Here is a 26,303-nt window from a genome sequence, read left to right as displayed (position 1 = left end):
CTGCAATGAGGTTGTTTTATATAATTAGATAGGACTTTTCTGTTTGGATGAATGGGCTGCCTATAAGTATCACCTACGTAGGTAGCACCTTGCTGGCAAGATGGCTGAATATGGCCAATTGTTTGAATCTCTCTCTCTCTCTCTCTCTCTCTCTCTCTGTCTCTCTCTCTCTGTGCGTGCGTGCGTGCGTGTGTGCGTGTTCATTAAGGAGAAGTAAATATGGCGAACCACATCACACAGATATCCAGAGAGGACCTGGATGATCTCAGAGAGGCTTTTAACAAGATTGGTCAGTGTAAAGACAACACACACACACACACACACACACACACACACACACACACACACACACACACACACACACACACACACACACACACACACACACACACACACACACACACACACACACACACACACAAATGATTGTGTGTGTGTGTGTGTGTGTGTGTGTGTGTGTGTGTGTGTGTGTGTGTGTGTGTGTGTGTGTGTGTGTGTGTGTGTGTGATCACTCTTACTTTTGTAATTACAATTATTTCAAATATGGGAATGATTTTACAGCCACCCATAAAGGCCTTCTGTTATAGACCTTAAGTCCTGTCATATGCAAAGGTGAGAGGTTGCCATGGGTTTTTATCAGGTACAAGTTATAGTAAGTAGGTGATAAGTGTGTGCAGGAATTTACTTTTTTATAGGTTTTATCAGTAAGCATAATTGCATAATTAGATGGAGACACGTGATAACAGCATGGATCATAATATTCATCTATTTGTGGTTTAAGAAAGTAGTCAATAGCAAGTTTAGTAACGCATGAGTTTGGAGTGAATATTATAAGCATTCTGTGTAGTATGTACAGTATTTGTGAAATGAATGTGTGTTTTCAGACATCGACAACAGTGGCTTCGTGAGCGACTTTGAGCTTCAGGAACTCTTCAGAGAAGCCAGTTTTTCCTTGCCAGGCTACAGGATACGAGAGATCATTGAGACCTTTATCGCTGGAGACACCAACAAAGATGAGAAGATCAGCTTTGAAGAGTTTGTGTCTGTAAGACCCAAATAATGTACCAGTCTGATAGTGTTCTCTCCCATGTCTCTTATTCTGTCCAATTGTTCTCTGTTGTTTTCATTCTCAACTATGTCGTAAACTCACTTGTAGGTGAGGTTATGACATACTTATCACATAAAACATGTGCATTCACCTGGTCATGAAACACACACACACACACACACACACACACACACACACACACACACGCACGGATGCACGCACGCATGCATGCACACTATGGCACGCACACACACACACACACACACACACACACACACACACACACACACACACACACACACACACACACACACACACACACACACACACAGAGAGAGAGTAACAGTACGGCATGTTCATGTGCAGATCTACCAGGAGTTGAAGGGTAAGGAGTTCAGTGAGACGTTCAAAAAAACCATCGGCAGAAGAGCTGGGATCCGATCATTTGGAGGAACGTCAGGAATCTCCAGTGAAGGAACACAACACTCCTACTCCGGTAAGGCGTGCGGGCCTGCGTGCGGGCGTGCGTGCGTGCGTGCGTGTGTGCGTTCGTGCGTGCGTGTGTGTTTGACCACAGTCTGGAAGAGGCATTCCTTACCTAAATTCGGTTCAGTGTCTGTGATAATTGGCCATATATGGAGGAGGAGATGCTTCCTGTACCCGTGATCTGTATCCTGAAACAGTTGTTGAGTTTTCCAACTTTGTGCATCTGCTATTGTTTGTGTTCAAGAAATTCTTGTTAAATGTGAAGGCAAATAAAGATGTCAAATGTGTGTTCCATGCATAGGTTTATATAGGCCTACAGTAGTATTTCCATGCACAGGTATGGGTTTGTATGTGAGTGTTTATATCTGTGAAATGCATTTCCACATGGCAACATTTCCATGTATATTTGCATATGTGAGGAGATAGTTTCGTTAACTTGATTAACAAAGCATGTATTTCCATATGGCCAAATATTTATGTGTATTTGTATATGAAAATGTATGTGGTGTTTGTATTTTAGATGAAGAGAAGGTGGCGTTTGTGAACTGGATCAACAAAGCCCTAGCAAGCGACCCAGACTGCAGTCATCTGTTACCCATGAACCCTGAGAATGATAATCTCTTCACCTCTGTCCGTGATGGAATCCTGCTCTGGTAAAACACACTCACACAACCATGAAGTACTGCATGCATGCACACCACACACAGACACACATAAGCAAATGAACACACATGCCGAAGAGCATTCAACAATGTGTAATGCTCAAAATAAGGTAATAAAGTATAGTATGAAATAATTCTACTGTTCTAATTTCTTAATTCCTTTTCAGCCCTCTACAGTCAGTCAGTCAGTCAGTCATTTACTTACTCACTGACTCATCCAATGTTTTATTCTCCCTTTAGTAAGATGATCAACCTGTCTCAGCCCGACACTATTGATGAGAGAGTCATCAACAGAAAAGAAAAGAAACATTCAACCTTCACTATGACTGTGAGTAGCTACGGTTAAAGGTCTGGTGAAATGAAAAATAGGCTTTTCACACTTTTAGAGCATATCCGTGGTCATCATATGGGCATACCTAACAATAGATGGCAAAAAAAATGTGTGTATTTTATATCAAAGGTCCATAAAAAGCCAATCTTAATGACTTTTTGTGAATGAAAACGTGCTGCATGATGACATAGATCAACTTTTATGAATATAAATTAATCTTGATTTTGTTCAACATGTGTGATTTCCATAGCCTTTCGTTTTTGCATATAGTTAGGTAATATGCCCATATGATGATATGCTCTAAAAGTGTAAAAAAACTTATTTTTGTATCCCCTCCTATATTCAGCTATTAGTGTAGTTTTCCGTCCTACACAAACATTAAATTCCCATTGACAATGAATGGAGAATTACGTCACAGTATCTGAGCAAATCGCTTAGTGTCTATTTTTGAGGGGCGCTAATCCCTACATGTTTAATGTTTGTTTTTCAAAAAACATTAAAAACGCCATTGAAATGGACAGAGTTTAATGTTTATTTTGTCTGATAATTATGTCATAAAATATGTTTTGGTAGTGATGTTGTAAGATGATAACAGCGCCCCTCACTTCACACTGGTGTGATTTTTCATTTCACCAGACTTTTTTCAGGGAGTTTTCAGGGAGACATACATTCAAGTACAACTGAGTTATTATAGTTTTATAAAGACACAATATAATTTCATTAAGTTGAACTATTTTATTTTATTTCTGTGAGTGTGAACTAAAATGTTTTTGTCCCCAGTTTTTGTACTCAGTGTTCATTTACAGTACTGGTCCCGTCCGTTTTGTTTTTGTTATATTTGTATGACCATCTGTAAAATTGCTGTATCATCAACAGGATGAAGCCACATTTCTTAATGTTGATTCTCAATCATTTTTTCTTTGTAGGAGAATCTGATGTTGGCTCTCAACTCAGCATCAGCCATAGGCTGTACTGTGGTAAACATCGATGCACACGATCTCATGGCTGGAAAACCGCACTTGGTCCTAGGGTTGCTCTGGCAGATTATCAAGATTGGCCTGTTCGCTGATATTGAAATCAGCAGGAACGAAGGTCAGAATATACAAATATACAACACACACACACACACACACACACACACACACACACACACACACACACACACACACACACACACACACACACACACACACACACACACACACACACACACACACACACACACACACACACACACACACACACATGCAAATACACTCATGATCAAACATAGGCAAGACACAATATTATACATACGGTATGCTGAGCACATGGACATGCACACACACTATCAAACCCAGTCTCTACACACTTGTTTTGTTTCTATTGACCAATGGTAATATTTTATTTTTTACTTTCACTTCTGACTGCTTTTTTGCAACTTAAGCATTTATGTCAGAATGTTTATTGCTTCTTACGGTAAGCAGTGCTCACTGCTTACAGTAAGCACTTTATTGCTTTTCAGTTTTTTTACACTACCAAGAATTCATACTGTTCTGTTCTATTCTTATGTTCTGTGTCCTATGCATAAACAGCTACATTTGTTTACTTTAGGGAGTTTAGGCAGAAGATAAAAAAGTGTTTAAAAATCATACAGACAGGCAGCAATGATTAATTCATTCATAGCTGCCTGAGGAAGTACTTGAAATGTGAAATATTTTTTGCCATTTCTGCCATTTCTGCCATAACAAACTAAAGAAAATGCATATTTGAGTAGGCTACATTCAAACTATATTTTGCATTATACAGTGGTCTCCCTAGTCCCTAGTCCCTACTCATCTATTTTTGCATTGGATTATTTTTGCATAGGCCTTGGGAACCCTACGACTCTCCACATTTTTGTTTGGCAGTTCTGTGCCCTGTCGTACCCTCTCCTGTTCTTTAATTTTAATAATAATAATAATAATGCTTGTGCATTGAAAGGCCTTTTCACCTCGCCAGGAACAGTCGGAGCTATGATAACATTGAAATTCTCTGTGCCTGTGTCTAGCTCTGATTGGTCTGCTGCAAGAGGGTGAGGAGCTGGACCGTCTGCTGTCTGTCTCTCCTGAGGAGTTGCTCCTTCGCTGGGTCAACCACCACCTCCGCAACGCAGGAGCAGAGCTCATCTGTAACTTCAGCCAAGACATCATGGTACCATGCAGTATAAACACGCACGCACGCACGCACACACACGCACACGCACACGCACACACACACACACACACACACACACACACACACACACACACACACACACACACACACAAACAATGAATGTAAACTTACTATGTGCTATATGTAATGTTGCAGGACTCCAGGGCCTATTTCCACCTGCTGGACCAGATCTCTCCTAAAGGAGAGGACGAGTTTGAGATGAGTGTGGACATCGATATGACTGGCCTCAATGTAAGTCTTATATAAAGCAAGGTTTCTCAAAGTGGGTACAGTGGCACAAGTCCAGCGGTGCATGCCGCAGAATACTTCTGATAATATTTGGAATGAATCCATTACACTTCAGCTTAACCACTTACGATAGATCTGCAATACTTCGAAAAAATCTAAATTGTATCGCATTGTAGATCTTCTATTTCCCCCCCCCAGAGTGATTGAACATCTTATTTGGATCCCCATTAGCTACTACCTTCCTGGGGTCCCCTGGGGTCCATACAACATAATTTGAAATAATCTTCGACCTGTCCTAATGGAAACGGATATTATCTCATGTTTTCCTCGTGAACATACTGTACTGTATCTTAGGGCCGAATGGCAAATTCAATATCAAAGGTGCTGTAAAGTATCAATGTAATTCAACCGTGCCATGGATGCAGTGAGTTATTTACAGGGGTGACCTGAGGCTAAACAGGCGATGAGGAAATGATTACAGACATTTTAATTTCCTTATCTCCTGACCTTCCAGCTCTGTTATCATGCTGTCAGATAAGATGTCAGTCATAGAAAACTACAGTAAACTGACTCTTATCAATGCCTTGTCCCCCACTCACCAGTTGGCACTTCAAACTAATTTCTCCTTTCATGTAAACCGGACAAATATATTGTGTAATTATGCACAGACATATAGTTCTGACATACATGTCTCTGTCTGTGTTGTTGTCTATCTTCATGTAATTGGTCCTCGCTAATGCTCATGATAAAACAGCACAATTTATTTCTACTCTACTATCTTTGTCTCATAGGAGGGCTGTGGGCAGTTTAGAAACCTGTCTTCCAGTGGCATCATCGTTAGGCAGATTATTATTTTAAACAAGATTTGTTTTAAAGATTTGTTTTTGGCTTTTGTGCCTGCCAAGCTGTTATTACACTTCTGCAGTGGTGGGAAAATTGAGTTTTGAGACTCAATTTTTACTTAAGTAAAAGTATATCAATACCACAATGTAAACATTATCTATAAGTAAATGTACGGAATTAAAAATGTAGTGAGTATTAGTAAGTACAAAAGTATTGGCATGAAATTGTACTTAAAGTAGGCCTACCACAATTCTAATGTACACACGTACAACGTATAAGAAATAAGAATCCTTTGAAAACTTTAGATCTACTAGTGGTTAATGCATGTTTTGTGATATAATAATCAAAATATACAAAGTAACTAGTAACTATACAGTTTTAGTAGAAGTAAAAGTATTGAAAATTGGAAATACTCCAGTAAAGTAAAAGAAAGAAATAAGAAAGGATTTTTTAATTATTTACAATTTGTTGTTAATTTAACAAATCTGGTGTTATGTTGTATTTAATTATTTTCCCCTTTTTTGTCAATGGTGGTTGGTGCTGGGGTCTGGAGGTAGGATTTTAAAAATGAGGCAAGGGGGCAAGCCACTTACTGATACTGTAGCTGGCAAAGAATCTGTTTTATTTGCAATTTCTGTAGCTGTACCTGTCCCTTTCTTCTAAAAATGAAATAAAAATGTAAAAGTAAATGTACTTACGGTAGTTATTGTACACCACTGCATTTCTGTCTTATTTTGAAATGCAAGAGTGTCAAACAGTTTCGACCAGAGATGTGTGCACTCTGCATATATATATATATATATATATATATTGTGTTTTTGTTCAGTATATATGTTTGCTTGATGTATCTTTGTAGCATCCTGATTTGGAGCACAGAGCTGAGTTGATGCTCTGTCAGGCAGCCAGACTGGACTGCAGGCAGTTTGTCTCTCCTCATGATGTCACATCTGGAAACAGCAAGCTGAACCTGGCCTTCGTAGCCAACCTCTTCAACATGCACCCTGCTATGCAGAAGTCTAACAGTAATGGCATAGACACTACAGTCATAGAGGGTGAGTCCGGCACACACAAACACATACTGTATGCACGCACGCACGCACGCACGCACGCACGCACGCACGCACGCACGCACGCACGCACGCACGCACGCACGCACGCACGCACGCAGTTTAGCAACGTATTCACTGCCTCTAGCATATTTTATGGTATATTTTATACATACTACTGTTTTGTCTTTCATTATAATCTGGTCCCTTTCTAGGTGAGTCCAGAGAAGAGAGAACCTTCCGGAACTGGATGAACTCATTGGGCGTCTCTCCATATGTCAACCATCTATACTGGTATAAACTGACACAGAACTACCACAACTTTATAACATTTGTATACCACAAAGGCCAAAACATCATTAAGGACAACTGTTTTTAGCGAAGCATCAAATCATTCACCTCAACAGTTATTATTATTTCCAGTCAGGTTGCTGAATAGCGGATGCTCACATCATTGTAAATGTATGTGCTGTAAATTATGTGCAGTATAATGTATAGATATGAGTGCATTGTGTACACAGTCTTTGTGTTTGCTGTTGGTTTTGGAATGGTGTGTCCTTTTGTTAAGACAAAGTTAGCCAGAACAAATATGTCATTGACTCATTATATTATACACACGACAATGAAATATTACTTGAATTTAAGGGCACAAATACGATAAACGGCACAAATCATACAGTCACCAGTGTTTGCTTATTGACTGTCTACTCGTTAGCAATTTATGTACATTGCACTTGTTATAGTACTGTGTTAACAGTTACTGTATGTTTTTGTACACATTTGGTTTACGTTCTTTTTACAGTGACCTGTGTGATGCCTTAGTGATTCTGCAGCTCTATGAGAAAGTGAATGTGCCAGTGAACTGGAGGAAAGTCAATAGACCCCCTTACCCTGTCCTGGGCGCTAACATGAAGAAAGTAAATACACATAAATCAAGCAATGAATCAATACACTTTAATTCTTTTTTGGAAGACAAACTGTATTTCTTGCATGAAAGAGATGAAAGACATGCACACATTGCAAAGAATACAGTAGGACCGAATGGACTAAAATAAAAAAATATTAGGAACGTAAACGTTACAATGTAAAATATATATGTGATTATTGTCATTTTTTACATTTTCATTAGCTAGAGAACTGCAGCTATGCTGTGGAGCTGGGGACGAGTGAGGCCCGCTTCTCTCTGGTTGGCATTGGAGGAGTCAACCTCAACGAGGGAAACCCAATGCACACCCTTGCACTGGTCTGGCAACTGATGAGAAGGTACTGTGGGGTCAGATCAACATATGGAATTAATTCTGTACTGGCCATAATTATATGGAGTGTGTCTAGAGTGTACAGGATTTGATGAAGTCAGATCAATATATGGAACAGGTCAGCTGACTCAGCTCCATATATGGAGATCTAAGGGTGGCAGCGGGGGAAGTGTCTTCTTGAGTGTACAGGGTTTGATGAGATCTGGCCATATATGGAGCGTGTCTTGAGTGTACAGGGTTTGATGAGGTCAGATCAACATTATGTCAGAACAGGTCAGCTCCATATATGGAGATCTAAGGGTGGCAGCGGGGGCAGTGTCTTGAGTGTACAGGGTTTGATGAGGTCAGATCAACATTATGTCAGAACAGGTCAGCTCCATATATGGAGATCTAAGGGTGGCAGCGGGGGCAGTGTCTTGAGTGTACAGGGTTTGATCATTTTCGGGCCTGTTGAGAACTCTAGTTTTTGTCGGGTGCCGGGCGTGGCTGCACTAATAACTTTGTGGCGGGCCCGTCTGGAGTTTGAATGGACAGGTATCAGTCAAAAGGGAGACATCGGAGAGGATCAAGGACGTGTGGGGACGGTGGGGTAGGATCAATATATGGAATGTCAGAACAGGTCAGCTCCATATATGGAGATCTAGGTGATGATCCATGCTTCGCCATGTATGGTTATCCAGTTGATGGCTCATCCATTTGATACGGTCAGTGTTGTGATCTTCATATATGGAGATGGCCATATATCGGAGCGTGTCACGAGGCGTGATGGGCCTGATGGACTGACAGCCATTGATGGTGCCGTGACGTGTCATGAGGCGTGATGTCACAAGGCGTGATGCACTGACAACCACATATGGAGGCATGACTGATGGATGGATAGGTTTTGCAGAATTTCATAGTCATCTGCGACCTACCGTTGCAATTAACTGCATATACATTATAGGGTGCTATGTCTACATAAAAGGCTATTTAAGTTACACTTAATATGATTGTAACAGTCCAGTGTTCAAAAGGAGTACAACTGACGATATTCACAGACACACAATGTGTACAATACAATGCTTTCATGCAGGTGCAATGGTACACGGCAGAACACATAGTAGACAATACAAGAGACAGCAGATTATATTATTTTGCACTCTTCCTGTAATTTTTTTAACCTTGCTAAGGGTCCACCAGTCAATATTATTATTATGGATTCCTCATTATGATGACCTGAGTCCTCATAATCCAGAATCCTGGCTTTGTTTACTGGTTTGATTGGTTTAATAGCTTTTAAGTTTGAGGTTGACCATGCCAACAAGTATCGATCTAGTAGTAGTAGCTTAATGACAACATCCTACTAATTAAATGTACTTCCTGAAGTCAATTTGAACCTACACGTATCTTTGACATGCCCAGCTGAAATGTGATCTTCTGTCCTCGTTTCAAATTACTTTCCCTTTTTCTTTACCTCACCTGCTGAATAAACAAAGTTGCTCTTCCTTTTACATTATGCAGTTTATTTATTGGGGTTAATTTTAGCTCGTGCCTGTGTGTGTGTGTGTGTGTGTGTGTGTGTGTGTGTGTGTGTGTGTGTGTGTGTTATACTAGGTACACAATGCTGGTGTTGTCAGATCTTGGAGATGGAGAAAAAGTGGGCGATCACATCATCCTTAACTGGGTTAACTCCACCCTGAGCGAAGGTCACAAGAACACGCAGATCAGCAGCTTCAAGGTGTGTGTGCGTGTGTGTGTGTGTGTGTGTGTGTGTGTGTGTGTGTGTGTGTGTGTGTGTGTGTGTGTGTGTGTGCGTGTGCGCGTGCGCTTGCGTGTGTCAAATACACACATTCATGCTCTGTATCTGTCCTTGTTGCCTCTGTCTCTGTGTAATAATGGTTGTGTGTATGTGCTGTTTTTTCTATGTTGTCTTCAGGACAAGCTGATCAGCACCAGTCTACCTGTGATTGATCTGATTGACATCATTGCTCCCAGTGCTGTTAGAGAGGAGATGGTGAAGAGAGGAGTGGAAGGAGTGCTGAGTGACGCAGACAAACTCAACAATGCCAAGTAAATAATCTGACCACCTAGGACACATCACATCATTTCTTTCAACTGAAACCATTATACAGCACATTGACAACAGAGGGAAAATATTGCCATCACTTCTGTCTCTTTGTCTCTGTCACTCCTTGTCTGTCTCTGTCTCTGTCTCTGTCTCTGTCTCTGTCTCTGTCTCTGTCTCTGTCTCTGTCTCTGTCAATTCAATTCAATTCAGTTAGCTTTATTGGCATGAATGTAGTAGCTACAGTATTGCCAAAGCATGAAGTTCAACAAAAGAACCGAACAAAATAAAATAAATACAAAATATAACAGAGAACAAGCAGAGTTTCTGCTACAACAAACAGTCTCTGTCTCTCTCTCTCTCTCTCTCTCTCTCTCAGGTATGCTATCTCTGTGGCCCGTAAGATGGGAGCGCGTGTCTATGCATTGCCTGATGACTTGGTGGAAGTGAAACCCAAGATGGTGTTGACTGTTTTCGCCTGCCTCATGGGCCGTGGGATGAAGAGGGCCAACAGTTGAACCAATCAGGACTGAACTGCCTGGAAGGACTAATGCATTTCAACATTTAGGCTACAACATTTTACCACTTATCATCATCACTGTTCTTTGACATAAAGTTTTTTTGGCAACTGCCCTCACTGTCTTTGATCACTTTTTTGGTCAAAGATGTCATATATGTATCAGTTTCTTTACCCAGTAATTTCAAATTATGTCAAGTTAGAAAATTACTGCTTCTGGCCGGTCCTTTTGCTGTTGTCTGTGATTTTATAAGATAGGCTGCTAATTGATATATTATGCATTATATATGAGAACTCAGCTTTTGACCTGCCAAATTTGAGCAGCGAAGGAGATACAGAATATTAATAATGACATGCACACCCGTTCTTTCTGTGACACTTTATGCCTTTTAAATGTTAATGTATTGTTATTATTATTTAATAATTAAAGTGAATCTATTACATTTATGGTTTGTCACATATCTCCTGTCTCATTGAATACTTGGAAAGTGAAGCTACCCCAGATTAGTAAAACATTATTCCCTAAAAAGTATGTGAAATGTGTGTACATCTCGAATTAGCACTGACTGAAATACCCAGCTAGCGTTGAGCAAATTTGACAATATAGACTAGAGCAGAGTGGTGCCCAAACCTTTTTGTTGCCTGTTTTTTAGTCTGTTGAGTACACCAAAGTTTTATGTTAGAAATGTTGAGTATAGATCCCCAGCATGTAGAAACTGCCGGATGCTAACTTGCATATGTTGAGCAATTTTCATAATTGGCATATGTGACCATACCATTAACAACCTATAGAAGGCAAAACATTCCAAATTTCATCATGCTTTATGTAGCATGTGACATGTCAAACTAGGGGGTTCTCATGATGCTGAATCCATTCCAAGCAATAGTTTTGCAAAAAGAAAAAAAACATTCCTTGGGCTATAAACGGCCATAGCCAAATGGCCATAGCCATAGCCAAATGTGCTGACATCATCACATTTGTGATTACGACTATGGCTGTTTTAGCATATTATTTTGGTTAACGCAAAACTTTGTTGTTAAAAAGTTAAAGGTCTTGATAGAATACTGATCATTTCTAGAGTGTTTCTCCATCTCTTTAAACAGAAAATAAAAATAGCAGGTCACCAATTTCATCCAATCAGGAGAGAACGAATTTATCAGCTTCCAATTTAACTTGATTATCCTTTATCCTGTAGCCTATGAATTTTCTCACTTTCTGTTTAATAAAGAGGTGGAGAGGGGTGGGGACTCTATGGGCCGATTCATACTCCTGTTTCGGCGCTGTAGTGCCGAAATGATTTCGGCTCGTCAGAAAATTTCAGTAGCACCGAAGAGCCGACTTTAGGACGGTACCCGCCCCCCCGAACCTCAAATGACGTCAAATTGTAGGCTCTACAGCGCCGAACCGACTTTTATTCGGCTCTAAAATAGGAGTATGAATCGACCCTATTACTGAACAAACACTACAGCAATGGCATTTGTAGCTCCGTTTGGAAGCGAGTGTGTATCTATAGGCTACTAGCCTCTAGTAGTCTAGACTAGAGTCTAGCAGCTCTAGCTGGTTACAGTTCACTCATCTTTATTTCACTTTAGCCCAGAGAATAGGTTCCGTGGCAGGATATACCTGCACTGGTAGAACGGGGGTTGAGTTGAGTCATCAAAAAACAGTAGCGAATACCCTTTTCGCAGTATTGTTTCCCAAAAGTAAAGGTATCAGAACCGAGCTATAGATGATAAACTTAAAAGCTTATAAAATCAGGCAGTAGGCTACCCCGCTACCATGTTAGCCTCGTGCAGCCAGCCAGTATATCTGATTGATTGATTGATTGATTGAAATATTTATTAACAGTTTGCAGAATTACAGTACATTTCAAGCACAAACTCAATACAAAGACTGTTAACTGTGAGTGGACGACCCAATTAAGCATTACACTTGTTTACAAGAGGGTCCACCATGTTCAATTCATCAAAACATTTAGAGACGTACAAATAGACACTAGTCAAAGAACAGAACAGGAATTCATCATAAAGGAGGTAAAAAGGAAAAATAAACATACAGTGAGGGGAAAAACGGGGGGGGGGGGGCGTTGGGGAAGGAGTCAGATCTTACAGGGGCCAGTTTCGAATTGCAGCCGTCCGTAGGCACATGTCTTAATGACTGTTGGTAGGGCGTTCCACTTCCACATTTTGAGGAGCGAAAATAATTGAGTCCCTTGTTTGTGCCGAATCTGGGTTGTACATGGTTCGTTGCACTCCCTCTGGTGTTGTGGGTGTGCAGGACTTTGTTAACATTAAGGAAGTATTTAGACAGGTACATGAGTAAGTATCTTGGTGATGTATCGAATCTTGTGGTCTGTAGACCAGACCCATTGCAAGATGCTGTACTCTGTCGTCGACCCTGTCAAAGTAGGCAGGGGTGAGGTGGGTTCGGGGGTGAGGCCAAGGAGCCTGACCAGTTTGTTTTGGGAGGTCTGGAGACTGGAGCCTTGTTTTAAGGGCCTTTGAGGTGCTGTGGTACCAAGAGGTGCATGCATAGTCAAAGAAACCTTGTACGAGGGCTCCTGTTAAAGGTCTTCAAGGTGTTTTTGTTGACCAGTGAGGAGATCCTGTAAAGGAATCTTGTCTCATGATCTCACCTCATCTGCCCTAGTGCAGTGGAATATTAGTATCGCATTCGCAACTTCACGTATGCTGCACTTACAGTGAACTTGAACTTAATTGAACGAGAGCTGCGGCCGGGTCGCACTGAGCACAGCATCACTGTGTGTAGTAGCATGAACCTCGTAGGCCGCCGTATCAAAACACAAAATACGTCACTTTGGAGCGAAAGCATTCGAAAGGCTCCACTGGGAAGGCATGTTATGTCTGCACGGGTGGCCTCCTATACCCGAGAAAGCCCTCTCGTCATTAGCGAAGTTTGCTTTGTACACTAAAACGTTCTCCCCCTGTCCTAAAAATGGAAGGTCTGGAAATGTCTGCCATGATACCTGCTCTCCAGGAACTTTCGAGGTGAACCTGCAGCCGACCGGCTAAAGTTAGCTCTTGCTTAGCCAATAAGCTATCGGTCCAGCATGAGCAACTCAATTATTGTGTGTGTGTGTGTGTGTGTATATATATATATAAGACAACATATAGTTTTAATTTATATATGTATATTTTGGTGTTTGCAGTGCCAGTGATGTCGACTACAACCAGGTGGTACAGAAACCTCGACAGATCCTCTGTCAGTTTATTGACGGAATACTGACAGATGTGGATATCGGTGAGTGTGGCATGCATGACAGAGTGACAGTACACTGCACAATTCTTACTCAGTCAGTGGAATGCCCTCTTCGTTCAGCTTGGACCACAATGGAAACAATTAAAAAGCTTTCTGTGTTATCGTCTTAGCAGTCATTGTAAACCTGTTAATAAAGTCCAGGTTATATATCAAATATCACAACAATATAATCAGGGTAAATGAGACCCTGCAGTGTCACACCACTGAAGGTTTTCGTTTACCCTGATTTTAATTACAAAATTGTCAAAATGTTATAATGCTGTTGTCCTTTGGGTGTGTTTTAATTGAAGGATCCACATATTAGTAGCCTTTATTGTCCTAAGTCTACTGGTTCGTATAAGAAGTAAGTTATCATGTAAATAATTTGATATATGCTGATGTACATATTCTCACAGTGGCACTCGGCCTGAGTAAGAAGTCTACTTCCCAACCTCCCTGTGTGATGCTGCTGGATTTTCTCAAGCACATAATCAAATCGTCCTATTTGATGTTCGCCAACCCTGCCTGTCCGTGCCCACCTGCTGTGTACACAGACACTGTTCAGAGTTGCACTGGTGAGAATTGTTATTCTATAGCCTATACGTATGTCATACAGTGTGAACTATTCTATTATAAACTTGTTGCAAATGTAATCCATACATTAGATATGTTTTTGTTAATTTGTTGAGTCTTACTTCCCCAATGGTATATATCATGTCAATCAAGGACCAGTAAAGTCTGTTTATTCGTTTTATGGTGATCTTTTAATCATAACTACTAAACCTATCTTATCTCATTCCTTGATAACCGCAAACATTCAGCTAAAATCAGATATGCTTTGTTTTCAATTCCCTCTGTGGTAGAGTTCAGTAGGTGGGTGCTGGGGAGGTTGCTCAGAGTGGCAGCAGCTCCAGAGTGTGACGTCGTCCATGTGTCAGTGTCTGCCGTGATCTGCTCCTTACTGCACATGCTCAGAGCCCGGGGACCTGTCATCTACCACCGCCTTGTTGAGGAGCTGCTCCGATTGATCCAGGACCTCAGTAGCGTTCTCTACAAGCATGTTTCCATGTTGGTGGGATACAGGCACACGTTTGACTCTCACATGCAGAGTCTGTGGCCTGTAACACTTGAGCATTTCACTTGTATGCCCGCTATGTGCCAGTCCACCTACCTCACCCCCTCTCCCCTGGTGCTGTCCTCACCTGCTGCCTTGGAGTCACTGGTTGCAGTTACGCTCAGTGTTCTGACCGACACTCTGAGGGGAGGGGTGTCTCGTAGTGACATTGGAGTGGCCTGGGAAACGGCGTGCTCTTTACTGGCCAACGGCAATATGAGGCTCAGGAAGTCTTCCATGGTGCTGCTGAGGCGATTGGTGGAGCTGGAAGGGTTTCCTGAAAGGCAGGGCCAGGAATTCTTTGCATCTTACCTTCATCTGCTGGAAACACACTGCTGCACGCACACGCAGACAGAGCTAGAGCACCAAAAGCCTTATGAAGGAGAGCTCCTCAACCTGACTCAGAGTGTATTCCAGTGCCTTGGTGTCACTCATGCACACACTGTGGGGTTTGAGCCCATGCAGCTGCTAGAATGTGTGTGTACTCTGGGAGGGGCAGGCCAAAGACTGGGGGCAGAGGTCAGCCAATCTCTCTGTCTGGTCTTTGATTTCCTCTTGTCCGTTGCTCCGGATTATGTGAGCGCTGCATTGTTATGGAGGCCGAGAGTCACTGAGGTGTGCAAGGAGCTGGCGCACACTGTCGGAACAGAGAATCGGGCTGAGGTAGCGTTCCATTGTATTCTCTTTCTGTGTGTCCTTTCCCTTTTCACTGTACTGAACATTAATAGACGCTTTCATAGGTAATGTGGCATTAATATCTCTGTGTGTGTGTGTGTGTGTGTGTGTGTGTGTGTGTGTGTGTGTGTGTGTGTGTGTGCGTACCTCATTTACACAAACCCTGAATTGCTGTAACACACCCTGGTCTTGATGTTTATGTTGTACAGTGTGCAGAGGGGTTTCTACATGTTGCTCTCAAAGCCGAGGTTGCCGTTGTGATGAAGGAGTTGGAGGAAGGGGAGACGGTTGCTAAAAGACCTTGCTTACCAGTTAGCCCCATGGTCAGCAAAACACAACGGGCACCACCAATGTGAGTTCACAATTTTACAATTTAGGCATTTAGCAGACTAAGTCCAGAACAACACATGGTAATACATGAAATACATAGAAATAGTCATCAAGGATCATAAGCAAGCTAAGAGCCTAACATCCGTCTAACAGTAGAATGTCTGTACAATGAAACTATGAATATACACTATAGAGTGCGATGTCTACTCTACATGAATGCATACAATGCAATACATAAGTTTAGTCTTTGCATACGCCTGTAAGGTTGTTGACGTTAGTGCAAGTGCTACGGGCTAAGATGGAGTCTGAAGAGGTGAGTTTTGAGACTATGGCTGTTCTGATTGCAATGGGAAGTTCAGTATGATACAGTATGTGTTGAAATGGACAGAAAGAATAGTAAGGTGTTATGTGTTCTTATTGGCTCTTTTCTCAAAATTTAAACTGAATTGAAGTTTTTACATATTATGTCCATGAACGTTTTCCCAGATAGTCGTCGTGTGTGTACATAACTGTATCAGTCAGTCAGTAACAGAGAGTGCAGGTATTAAATTATCATATGGGGCCTTATGGCCACTGTCACAATGAACTGTGCAAGTCACTTTGTGGTTTGCAAAGTAGGGACTGAGACTTATTTTATTTGTGTACCGTTGTGTTTATTTGTGTGTTTCTGTCAATGTATTGTTCATCTGTTTGTGTTGTTCCAAACTGGCAACTGATTAGAAGTTGCCAAGAACTTGGTTAGCCTCCTCCCCTTTCTTAGTCCACTTCCTCCCAGTTCCTTGCTACTGTGTTTATTCCTACTAACAACAACAGGTGGTACAGTAGTCTTGAGAGACCTGAGAGATTAGTGTTCTAACATGTCTGTGTCTACAGGGACATGCGTGTGCGGAGCAAGGTTTGGACTTTGCTGAACAGCCGTCTGGAAGAGCTCCTGACCTCTCTGAACTCTGAGAGCGGTGACCCCCGGTCTCTCCATACCCTCTCTGCTCTGGAGGGGCTGGCCCTCATCCTGCACCTGGTTGCCCTCTGTTCCTCGCCCACCAGGTCACTTGCATTATGCTTTTTTTCTTCAGTTGCTCTGCCTTTGTCTTTCCCTCTTTTGTCCTTCCACCTTTCTTTAACAGTCAGTAGAATGATGTACTTTGATTACACGATATATATATATATATATATATATATATATATATACACACACACACACACACACACACACACACACACACACAAAAAATAACTTAATGGCCATATGAAACCACATGAAAATATGCATAAGAATTGATGTTCAGTCTGTATCGTATGAAATATTTATGCTATTTCCACCTGAAATATGACTAATAAAGTTAATCATCTGTTTGCATCAAACCTTACTTATTTACTCCTCTTCTTCCCCTGTGGGACATACTGTAAGGCTTCAATGAGCACTCTCCATTGCATCCCTGGCAGCCTCTCCCCATGACAGGTTCATCTGTTCCAGCTCTTGTGCCACAGGTCTGCGCCAGGTGGTTTTGGGCCTCCCACTAGGTTTTCTTTTGCCTGGTGGTGTGCCTATTTTCATAAGCCCTCACCTGGAGATGTTACCCGGCCAAAAGATCTGACATATCGGAGGCATCTTTTGTGGGACACTAAACAGTTTTGATCACTCGCCAGCTCTTGGAACCATACCATTTGTTCTGCTGACTTGACATTTCTGTTGTATAGGAGCATCTTGGATTGTTTGGATCAAACCTGCCACAGTACATTAAAACCCACCCATCCATTCTCACATTAATAGACAGAATAACAGGGGCAAAACATAACCCAGACTTTAACCAACTTTAAGAATTAATACATTTTCAAATGCAAATGTTTGTAATAGTAGCAGGGTGTTGCCTCTGCTGGACCAATATTTGTATTTTTCTTTTTCTTTACATCAGGCCATCCTCTCTCCTTTGGGTTTCCACTGAGACTCTGGGCAGGGCCCTGAAGAGCTGTCAGTCAATATTAGAAGGAGGGCTTAAACCAGAAACTGACCCTGCCCTTACACAGTCTGCTGTCCAACACACCGTCAGGGTGCTGGACTCTCTCGTCTACCTGACAAGTAAGGTCACGTGTACAGTTTGTACACCCACACACACGAGCACACGCATTCACTCTTCCATGCAATCTTTTCAAGCTGAATGGTAAATGGTGCATTTATACAGTATATACTGTAAAACCTTTTATCCAAAGCGCTTTATATAGATTGTGCATTACATTCACCCATTCACACACCCATTCACACACCCATTCACACACACATTCATACACTGATGGCGGTGGAAACCATGCAAGCCTCCAATGTGTCCACCTATGTGCGTACATATACAGTGAGCTGTCAAGGCGAAGAAGGGCTCCAGCGGCGGGTGTGTGCCATGCTGTCTCTGCCTTGGGTGTGTGAGCACAAGTCTGTCTCAGCCTATAGGAATGCAGGGTTCCCTTCCAGTCTGCCTACCCTGGCACAGAGACTTTCCGCCTGCTACTGTAAGTACCATTGCCACAAATTCTCAACCAGCGTTGAAAGAAAAATGCTTTATTAGAGTAATAATGTCTAAATGTGTTTTATTGTACATTTTTAGGCCTTCAACCAACGCCTAGTATAGAGGACACGAGTCAACTAATTATAGTTTTTTGTTTTTTTTGTCACTTAATTTTTTGAACAAAAATGTGAAAAAACAATAGCAAAAGACAAACACAGTACAAACAAACATGAAAAAGAAAAAAGAAAAAAAAATCAACAATGCGTATCAAATCTTGCATGTTACTTTACATATTCCTAGACATTTTCTGTTGTACCTCATTCCCCCATTCCCTTATTCTTTGTGTTCAGGTCTTAAATATTGTCCATTTGGACCAGTCGACTAATTATAGTTTTTAAGTGGTTTATAGATATGCCTGTTGATGTTTGTGGTGCGATCCAGAACCATTTACATGAAAAAAGGTAAAATAGGACCACCTGTTTCTCCCCAGCTTCTCAGATTCAGGCAGAGTGTGTAACACTACTGGCCCTGCTCCATCAGGGTGTATGTGAGACATGGCGCGTGTGCGTGTTTTCCAAAGCACTGCAGAGCCAAGATGAGGTGGTGAGGGCTGCAGCCGTTCGAACATTTCCTTTGCTGTTGCACCACCTGGGAAACACACACCACAACCTCATCAAGAGTACTTTACTGTAAGTACCGGTAGTTAAACACAGTACACACTCCCCTCTGGCCATGTTTGCATTAGGGGTGAAATGATTAATCGATTAATAAATAGAAGATTTACATATCATTTTATCTAAATAATCGTTTTAGTGCCAAGAGGGATTTTAAGAAGCTACTGTGAAATTGCATGTCCAATTTAAACAAATTCTCTTCTCAAACTGTGAGCTTCATAAAAACATTCCCAGCCTCTCGATTTTCACCTTTATACATGATTATGACCTTGACCTCTGACCCTTTTGACCCAAAAAGTTAATTATCTCTTTGGTGGCAGCCTAGCGATTATTCCCAGTAAGTGTCATGAAAGCTGACCTTCCAATTTCAGGTTATATTGAAATCAGAGCATGTGAGCCGGGTGGAATTGGGGGAAAAAAAGCTTTTCACTCCAGAGGGGAGTCTCGCTCGCTCATTCGCTCGTGTTGATTACCCCCACACCGCTCCCATCCACTCCCACCGCTCGCCTTCATTTGCGCACCGGTTACTCCGATATCAAGCTCAGATCCGTCCACTCATGTTGCTTCACGTCCAAACTCCTAAACACGGAGCAAACGCACAGCACTGCTCCATGCTGCGGTGGCACGTGTCTCTGTGTCACAGTGGATTATTTTTGAGCGAGCAAAACGCAAGCCCAGGCAGCACTTCAGCCGTTCCTTTGATATGCTGGTGGGCAGTGCCGTCAAAGTGCCACTTCAAAGAGATTGGCCGGTTTTCCAGTTGTGTAGTAGATGTATCTGTCCCATTGGTTAGTGCCAACACTGCCAGTGCCGGCTGATAGTTCACCAATGCTGAACCTTCACACTAGTGAGCTGCTTCTACTTCTACTTTGTGTGTGGTCCACACACAAAGTGTGGATGGGACTTGCCACCACTTGATGCGCAACCCTGCCTGCTCAAACATGTGGTGCACACTATTGGCTAGGATTTTGACCAATTGGAAAGCACCCACTCCCTCCTCTCACACTCACTGGATAAGAGACATCTTGCATTGTCTAAAATTACAAAAGATTAGATTCCCATTAAATAGTTCCTCCAATAAATGTGTCCGGAAATTGAGTCCATCTCTGTGCGGTGCACTGTCAGGCCAGAGCCTATTATGTGGCATGCACCTGGACCACTGATCAGGTCTTCCCTGAGTGTAAAGATAACTATAAGTCAGGAATTAACATTGGCCACTTCCTCACTCAGGGAGCTTTCTAAAGTGGCTGGATCCGTATGGGACATTAGCAGGGCAGAATCATCAGCGTACAAGAACAAATCACAGTTACATGCATCTGTCATACCATTCACGTACTCTGAAAATGGAGCTGGGCCTAGAATGCTTCCTTGTGGGAACTCCACTTTCCATGATGTTTGGGTCAGATAAAACACCATTTACCCCGGCTTGGAGCAGAGGGCGGTCCTCGCTCTGAAGCCGCTCTGGTGCATTTTAACCCCGATCAGCGCTCAATTCAAAATCCCCCCTGCTCCGCTTGCAGTCCACGCCGCTCACATGCTCTGGTTGAAATGAATCAAACAGACAAGGCCGACCTACCACACGTTGTTGTGGGTAAGGTATACAACAGTAAACCGTGTAAAGTCAAGTTTAGGAGTCTTGTACCATTTGAACCAAATGTAATGACGGCTATTTTCGGAATCTCTCCCCCTGATCTATTCCTGTCAAAATACAAAGCTCACTTGGTGGCCTTTACCACTCTCTTAGGTAGGCGTCTGATTCTGATGAAATGGAAGTCCTCTGCTCCCCCAACCCATCTTCACTGGATTAGAGATGTACTCCACTTTATTAGAAAAAATTAGATGTACCCTGAGAGGCTCTGTATCCAAATTTGAGGACACATGGGGCCCCTTCCTCGCACTAGTAAATAACTTGCAGTTCCAAGCAATTCCAGATTGAATGAGTTTAATTCTGGATCTGAGCATGCTACTGTAGATTCCCGACGCAGCTGGGTTGTTCAGTATATTTATTATTAGGAGCCATGTGTGGATGCAATACCACGTCTATTGTAACTTATGCCAAGTTGTCTTGTCTTGTCTTGTCGTACGTTTGTCTTGTTTTTGTTTCAAAACTTGATTCAGGTTATGTGGTTTGTATTAATGTCACTTCCATGTTTCCAACTTTTTATTTTATTTTCTTATTTTTATTTTATGCTACCACAATATTTTGTGTATGGACTCACAACATTTTGTTATCTTTTATATGTTTCATATGGGTGTGTCACATATACTGTCATTTGATTTACTGTATACCCTGAATCTTGAATAAACAAAACAGTGAAAAAAAGAAAAAAAAAAGTTTAGGAGTCTTGAGATGTATTTGGGTTGTGTGTGTGTGTGTGTGTGTGTGTGTGTGTGTGTGATAAAAAGGGCTAGGCTGGAAGACGGCTCAGAGCAAGTGAAGACAGAGCTGGCGAGGAGCGTGGGTCAGCTGGTCTGCATCCTGACGGGGAACTCTCAGCTTAGTGTTGGCCACACGGATGCCACCATCCACCTCCCCAGTAGCATCCTCTGCTCCCGCTTCAGCCTGGCCGCCAAGCACACTGCTGGGAAGAAAGAAACGGTCCTCGGAGCATCCCTCCTCAGACCCTTCCTGCCTCTGCTGGGAGAGCAGGCTGCCAACTCTGTCAAACGAGGTACTGAGGTGTCTGCAGTGACATGTTTTCATTAGCAGGGCAACCACGCTAGAGTAAGACTAAAGTTTGTCAGGCTACTTGTCTCACAGTTTTGGCGGTACGCACTTGAGCCATATGTCAAATTGAAACGGCTTCATCGGGAATGGTGTGCTTGCATTTTGCTAAGATAAATGTGTGATACGTGTGTGTGTGTTTGTGTGTTTTATTTGTGTGCTTTGTGGAGTTATTATTTTGGCACCATGACCATAACAGAATGTCATTCTTGTCTTTATTGGTGAGGGGATGTGCCCCAAAATGAACGTGATGTCTAATATAACTTCCTTTATTACAGCTTTTGTGGAGTCTCTTCCTCTCCTCTGCCAATGTGTGAATCTTCTGGGTGGAGATGGTGACTCCCGGGCCGTTCTGGGTGCTTTGATTTGTCTAACGGAGGATCCCGATCCACTAGTCAGAACAAGCTTCGCCCAGTCTGTGCGCTTCCTGGTAGCAGAGCCCAACCCTGAGCAAGACTTTCTCAGTGAGGTGAGTGATGTCATCACAGCGCTAAATCAAAAGTAACTAGGTATTACTACTAAATAAATAGATGCCTTTATTGATCCCGTGGGGGGAATTTCCCGGCTCCTCCTGTCCATATGTCGAAGTGTCCTTGGGCAAGACACTGAACACTACATTGCCTCCAATGAGTTGGTCGGTAAGTGTGAGTTTACCACCATTGGTGTGTGAATGTGGGAAGTGTGGACGCTGGTGTCGACTCGACTGTTCGCCGCTTGACCTCCCAATGTATGAATGGAATGAATGAACCATTGTAAAGCGCTTTGAGAACTTGGAAAAGCGCTATAAAAATGCAATTCATTATTATATATATATATACACACACACACACACACACACACACACACATTAATTGCGGGTTTTCAGCAAGCCCACGCAGTTTCTGCAGGAACTGCTTTTCTAGTTATATTTATAAAATCCCACTCTTGTAGTGAGGGGTTCTCTTATTTCCGTACATCACCTCATTCCGGCCAATCAGAATTTGCGTCCTCACCTTCGTCTTCAATGTTTGCGTTTAAACAAACACTCAAATGGCATTTAATGTTTGTGTTAGGAGTCAGGACAAAGTTTGTGTTTACACACATGCACACACACCAAAAGATGGACATAGTTGGGGCTATTGCCCCTCAAAAATCATCCTGATGATGTGATGATGATGATGACATGGATACGTTTGTCCTTAATCTGTATCCCCAGCTCCTGGTCACACGCCTGACAGAGGCCTTCACCAATGCTAAAATCAACCAAGATGACGAGCTGCGCAATACTCTCATCCTCACTACAGGAGAGATAGGCAGGTATGGAGAATCACACCATTACCGTCGTACACTATGCAGGGGACCTGAGGTTTCATTGGTGGTGTTACACTACAACCTGCGTGTAGATGGTTTCAGTCTGTACACAATAAAAACACACACATTCTTATAGTAGCTTTCCACACTTTTGAACATAATGTTTTATAACCCCTTGTTGCCCTGGGAAACAATACAAACTATAGAAAACTGTTGGTTTTGGTTTAAACGCACGCACGCGCACGCACCCACACACACACACACACACACACACACACACACACACACACACACAAGAGGCCAGTGCAGTTTTTGCATACACGCCTTATGGAGGTCAATTAAGCGACATATTTAATTTTGAATTGTCTTTCTCTCAGAGCATCCCCGATGCATCTCTTGGTGTCCTTTGCCGTCCTGAGGTTGCTCCACTGTCTGCTGTCCAAGTCTTCGCCAGTGTCTGTGGCAGCATACACCCAGATCAGAGCCCTGGCCAAGGCCAAAGGCCTGCACCTGCAGACCCTCTTCAGCCAGTACAAGAACCCCATCTGCCAGGTGTGACATAACACAACACAACACAAGATAATAGTTTTAGTTGGAATTGCAGTTGGAGTAGGAATTATTGTTGAATTCAGAATCTTAATGTCATTTATCAAATATAACAGCACGGATGTAAGCTTCTTTTGTCAATCAGATAAGCGTGTTGTTGGCGACAATATTTACACCTCTTTTCTTGTTTTGGTAAATATCAAATTTCTTCATACTGTATGTTAATGTTTGTATTTTATTGATCTTTAATAAAGGCTGCATTTGTGGGATTGCGTTTATTGCAATGGAGAAATGATGTAGATGAAGCATAGGGTTTACCCATACTCTGTTAGTGGTGTATACTTACAGTGTTTATTTCTCTCTCAGGGTGCAACAGTGTTTATTTCTCTCTCGGGGTGCAACAGGGTTTATTTCTCTCTCGGGGTGCAACAGGGTTTATTTCTCTCTCGGGGTGCAACAGGGTTTATTTCTCTCTCGGGGTGCAACAGTGTTTATTTCTCTCTCGGGGTGCAACAGTGTTTATTTCTCTCTCGGGGTGCAACAGGGTTTATTTCTCTCTCGGGGTGCAACAGGGTTTATTTCTCTCTCGGGGTGCAACAGGGTTTATTTCTCTCTCGGGGTGCAACAGTGTTTATTTCTCTCTCGGGGTGCAACAGTGTTTATTTCTCTCTTGCAACAGTTGACCAACTAAGTATAAAATAGAACTTAAGTGGTGAATCAGATGATTTCCTTTATTTTCTTGCTTTGACTCATTGATATGTAAAGAAATAATATCTATATAAAAATGCTCTTGATTATCGGATTAATCAAAAAAAGTAAACCATATAATAATGGCTAAGAAAATAATGGATGGCTGCAGCCCTGTTTCTCTCTCTTGTGTTGTGTTTAGTTCCTGGTGGAGTCATTGCACTCACGTCATGTGACTGCCCTGCGGAGCACGCCCGATCAGTGCAGCGAGTCAGCCAATCAGAGAGAGTTGGCCCTGGATAGCTTGGCTCAGACCGCGCACGCCTTCGACTTCCCAGACCTCAACCGCTTTCTCACTGTAGGCACAGAAAGACCTCTACCTCACTGTAGACACAGAAAGACCTCTACCTCACTGTAGACACAGAAAGACCTCTACCTCACTGTAGGCACAGAAAGACCTCTACCTCACTGTAGACACAGAAAGACCTCTACCTCACTGTAGACACAGAAAGACCTCTACCTCACTGTAGGCACAGAAAGACCTCTAACTCACTGTAGGCACAGAAAGACCTCTACCTCACTGTAGGCACAGAAAGACCTCTACCTCACTGTAGGCACAGAAAGACCTCTACCTCACTGTAGACACAGAAAGACCTCTACCTCACTGTAGACACAGAAAGACCTCTACCTCACTGTAGGCACAGAAAGACCTCTACCTCACTGTAGACACAGAAAGACCTCTACCTCACTGTAGACACAGAAAGACCTCTACCTCACTGTAGACACAGAAAGACCTCTACCTCACTGTAGGCACAGAAAGACCTCTACCTCACTGTAGACACAGAAAGACCTCTACCTCACTGTAGACACAGAAAGACCTCTACCTCACTGTAGGCACAGAAAGACCTCTAACTCACTGTAGGCACAGAAAGACCTCTACCTCACTGTAGACACAGACACATCTTGATGACCACCCTTTTCAGACTTTTTTATTATTTCCACACAACAGCTCTAATGTATATTAATTACATAGTAAAATGTTGAAAATGAGTGGAATGCAGTACTTGGGTACATGTTACTTTACACCACTGCTCAAAATTGCCGATCTACAAACTGTGTTCTTGTAGATTAGCTATTTTTATAACAGATTATAAATGTAGTGTTAGTCATTATAGTATGTTGTGCTCGTGTGTATGTAGAGAACTCTCCAGGTACTCCTGCCCTACCTGGCGGCAAAGGCCAGCTCTACCGCCTCCTCCCTCATCCGCACTTTAGCCAATGAGCTGAAGGCCAACAGGAGGGAGATTCTCATCAACAACTTCAAGTACATCTTCAGCCATCTGATCTGCTCTTGTAATCAGGACGAGTTAGAGCGGGCCTTTCGCTATCTCCAGGTATTATTATATTATTATCCACCTTTACAACGAGGTACAGCGTGTAAGCATTTTGTTTGCCAAAATGGAAAATGGTTGGTATTACCCCTGGTTTGCTTAGTGGGTTGGATTGATTGATTAATAAAAGATTGTATTAACAGTTTGTAAAAACAAAAGAAAAAAAAAGAAAGCTAAGTTCGACACAGTTACAAGGTCTGCTAAGAGGATTGAGATACCCAGAAAAGTACTATAAGTTCTGTCTTGCCTGTGAGAGAGATACCACCCCATACCATGCCAAGTTTATGGCTGCGTATGCAGTGATGTAGATAGTAATTTTAGATGGGTCCCAGGGACCTACTTCAACGGCGTTAGAGTACAGTACTGAGTACAGTATTGCATCCCAGGACCACCGGAGGGTGACATGATTGCGTCCATTCTCAATTTAATGAGTCTAATGATGCAGGCTATTTGCATCACT

The 26,303-nt window shown here is 42.3% G+C and overlaps 2 protein-coding genes across 2 annotated transcripts in view; both read left to right on the top strand.

Moving 5' to 3' along the window:
• Positions 1–219: 219 nt before the first annotated feature.
• pls1 (plastin 1 (I isoform)) lies at positions 220–11,024 on the top strand (the record flags this gene model as incomplete). Its single annotated transcript, XM_080783538.1, has 15 exons — positions 220–289; positions 885–1,045; positions 1,415–1,544; positions 2,055–2,187; positions 2,437–2,524; positions 3,454–3,619; positions 4,557–4,699; positions 4,859–4,954; positions 6,651–6,846; positions 7,056–7,134; positions 7,643–7,757; positions 7,970–8,103; positions 9,690–9,813; positions 10,012–10,145; positions 10,520–11,024. The coding sequence occupies 15 exons, from the start codon at positions 220–222 to the stop codon at positions 10,656–10,658; spliced, it is 1,908 nt and encodes a 635-aa protein (XP_080639664.1). The 3' UTR covers positions 10,659–11,024.
• Positions 11,025–13,503: 2,479 nt separating this feature from the next.
• atr (ATR checkpoint kinase) overlaps positions 13,504–26,303 on the top strand; it is a 44,185-nt gene continuing 31,385 nt past the window's right edge. Inside the window, exons 1-15 of the mRNA XM_080784890.1 lie at positions 13,504–13,666; positions 13,828–13,919; positions 14,333–14,491; positions 14,780–15,693; positions 15,915–16,057; positions 16,909–17,079; positions 17,949–18,112; positions 18,382–18,534; positions 19,021–19,219; positions 21,611–21,876; positions 22,208–22,398; positions 23,125–23,225; positions 23,597–23,771; positions 24,655–24,810; positions 25,652–25,846. Coding sequence (XP_080641016.1) covers positions 13,614–13,666; positions 13,828–13,919; positions 14,333–14,491; positions 14,780–15,693; positions 15,915–16,057; positions 16,909–17,079; positions 17,949–18,112; positions 18,382–18,534; positions 19,021–19,219; positions 21,611–21,876; positions 22,208–22,398; positions 23,125–23,225; positions 23,597–23,771; positions 24,655–24,810; positions 25,652–25,846 — 3,132 coding nt within the window. The 5' untranslated portion in view covers positions 13,504–13,613. The remainder of the gene's footprint in view (positions 13,667–13,827; positions 13,920–14,332; positions 14,492–14,779; positions 15,694–15,914; positions 16,058–16,908; positions 17,080–17,948; positions 18,113–18,381; positions 18,535–19,020; positions 19,220–21,610; positions 21,877–22,207; positions 22,399–23,124; positions 23,226–23,596; positions 23,772–24,654; positions 24,811–25,651; positions 25,847–26,303) is intronic.

The sequence above is a fragment of the Protomyctophum bolini genome (genome assembly GCF_963924005.1).
Source record: "Protomyctophum bolini genome assembly, chromosome: 15".
NCBI classification, from domain to species: Eukaryota; Metazoa; Chordata; class Actinopteri; order Myctophiformes; family Myctophidae; genus Protomyctophum; species Protomyctophum bolini.
The sequence above is the reverse complement of the archived record's forward strand: the minus strand, read 5'-3'. Positions and strand labels throughout refer to the sequence as shown.